Source organism: Octopus bimaculoides, chromosome 28, assembly GCF_001194135.2.
Source record: "Octopus bimaculoides isolate UCB-OBI-ISO-001 chromosome 28, ASM119413v2, whole genome shotgun sequence".
In the NCBI taxonomy this organism is placed as follows: Eukaryota; Metazoa; Mollusca; class Cephalopoda; order Octopoda; family Octopodidae; genus Octopus; species Octopus bimaculoides.
The window spans coordinates 10251733-10252935 of NC_069008.1; the positions used below are offsets into that span (position 1 = coordinate 10251733).

At 39.3% G+C, this 1203-nt stretch overlaps 1 protein-coding gene across 1 annotated transcript in view; it reads right to left on the minus strand.

The window, feature by feature from the left end:
• Positions 1-522, minus strand: part of LOC106883328 (colorectal mutant cancer protein) — a 15707-nt gene extending 15185 nt beyond the window's left edge. Inside the window, exon 1 of the mRNA XM_014934293.2 lies at positions 243-522. Within this exon, the coding sequence (XP_014789779.2) occupies positions 243-371 (129 nt within the window). The 5' untranslated portion in view covers positions 372-522. The remainder of the gene's footprint in view (positions 1-242) is intronic.
• Positions 523-1203: the final 681 nt, after the last annotated feature.

Sequence of the window (1203 nt, forward strand, 5' to 3'; positions counted from 1 at the left end):
ATATATATATATATATATATAGAGAGAGAGAGAGAGAGAGAGAGAGAGAGAGAAGTGTATTCCCATGCAGGAAAAATTATAGGAGAATTTGTTTGGGATTTTGAGATTCAGGTGCATTTTCAAATCCCAAAACAAATTCTTCTACATATATATATTTATATGTATTTGTTTGTCTGTGTGTGTGTGTGTGTGCATGCCTACATTCACACACACATATGCACACCATACAACCAGTTACGTACCTTCATGGCCATTAACTCCTGCATGAGTACTGCATTCTCCAGATCCAAACTCTGGGTGTCGATGCTCGGTGTTGGACCGGAGTCTGAAGCCCGGTCCACATGGACACTCTCAAGTTCCATGACGGTCATCTTCACTGCAGCACGGTCATTCTTCAATTGCTGGATATATTCTCGTAGTCGCAGCTCATCTGATTTGCTGAAATCTACTTCATCACATACAACAGCAGCAGCAGCAGCACTTCCATCTGAACCTGTTGTTGTGCTGTAAGTAAAAAGGGAATATATATGTCTGTGTATGTGTATGTACATAGTGCACACACACATACACGTAAGCAATAATTATAATGATATAAAACATGGAGAACTTGTTCATCCTCAAAATTTATTTCCTCTTATTTTACAATTTTATACAACATTTATTTATGGTTATTAGTAATCATAGACATTAAATACTAACGTGGAACATAACTGAGAACCACCACAGTATCTGCCTGGATGATATATCCCACCAAACACATATCATATATATGTATATATATATATATAATCCTTCCTACAATAGGCACAAGGCTTGAAATTTGGTGGGAGGACTTAGAACTCAGAACATAAAGTTGGATGAAATACTTCTAAGCATTTTGCCCAGAATGCTAATGACTCTGCCAGCTTGCCCCCTTCATATATATATATATATATATATATATATATATATATATACTGTGACCTCCTTTGGTCATGACCGACCATGGGATTGCACCTAGGCACAAGTCCAGGCAAGGTTGTTTATGGAAAACCAGCAGTCGCCCATGCATACCGGCCTCCCCTCTCCGCGCCACCAGTGTTATCCAAGGGAAAGGCAAAGGCCAATACAGCTTGGCACTTGTGACGTCGCAACTCATTTCTACAGCTGAGTGAACTGGAGCAATGTGAAATAAAGTGTCTTGCTCAAGAATACAACACGCAG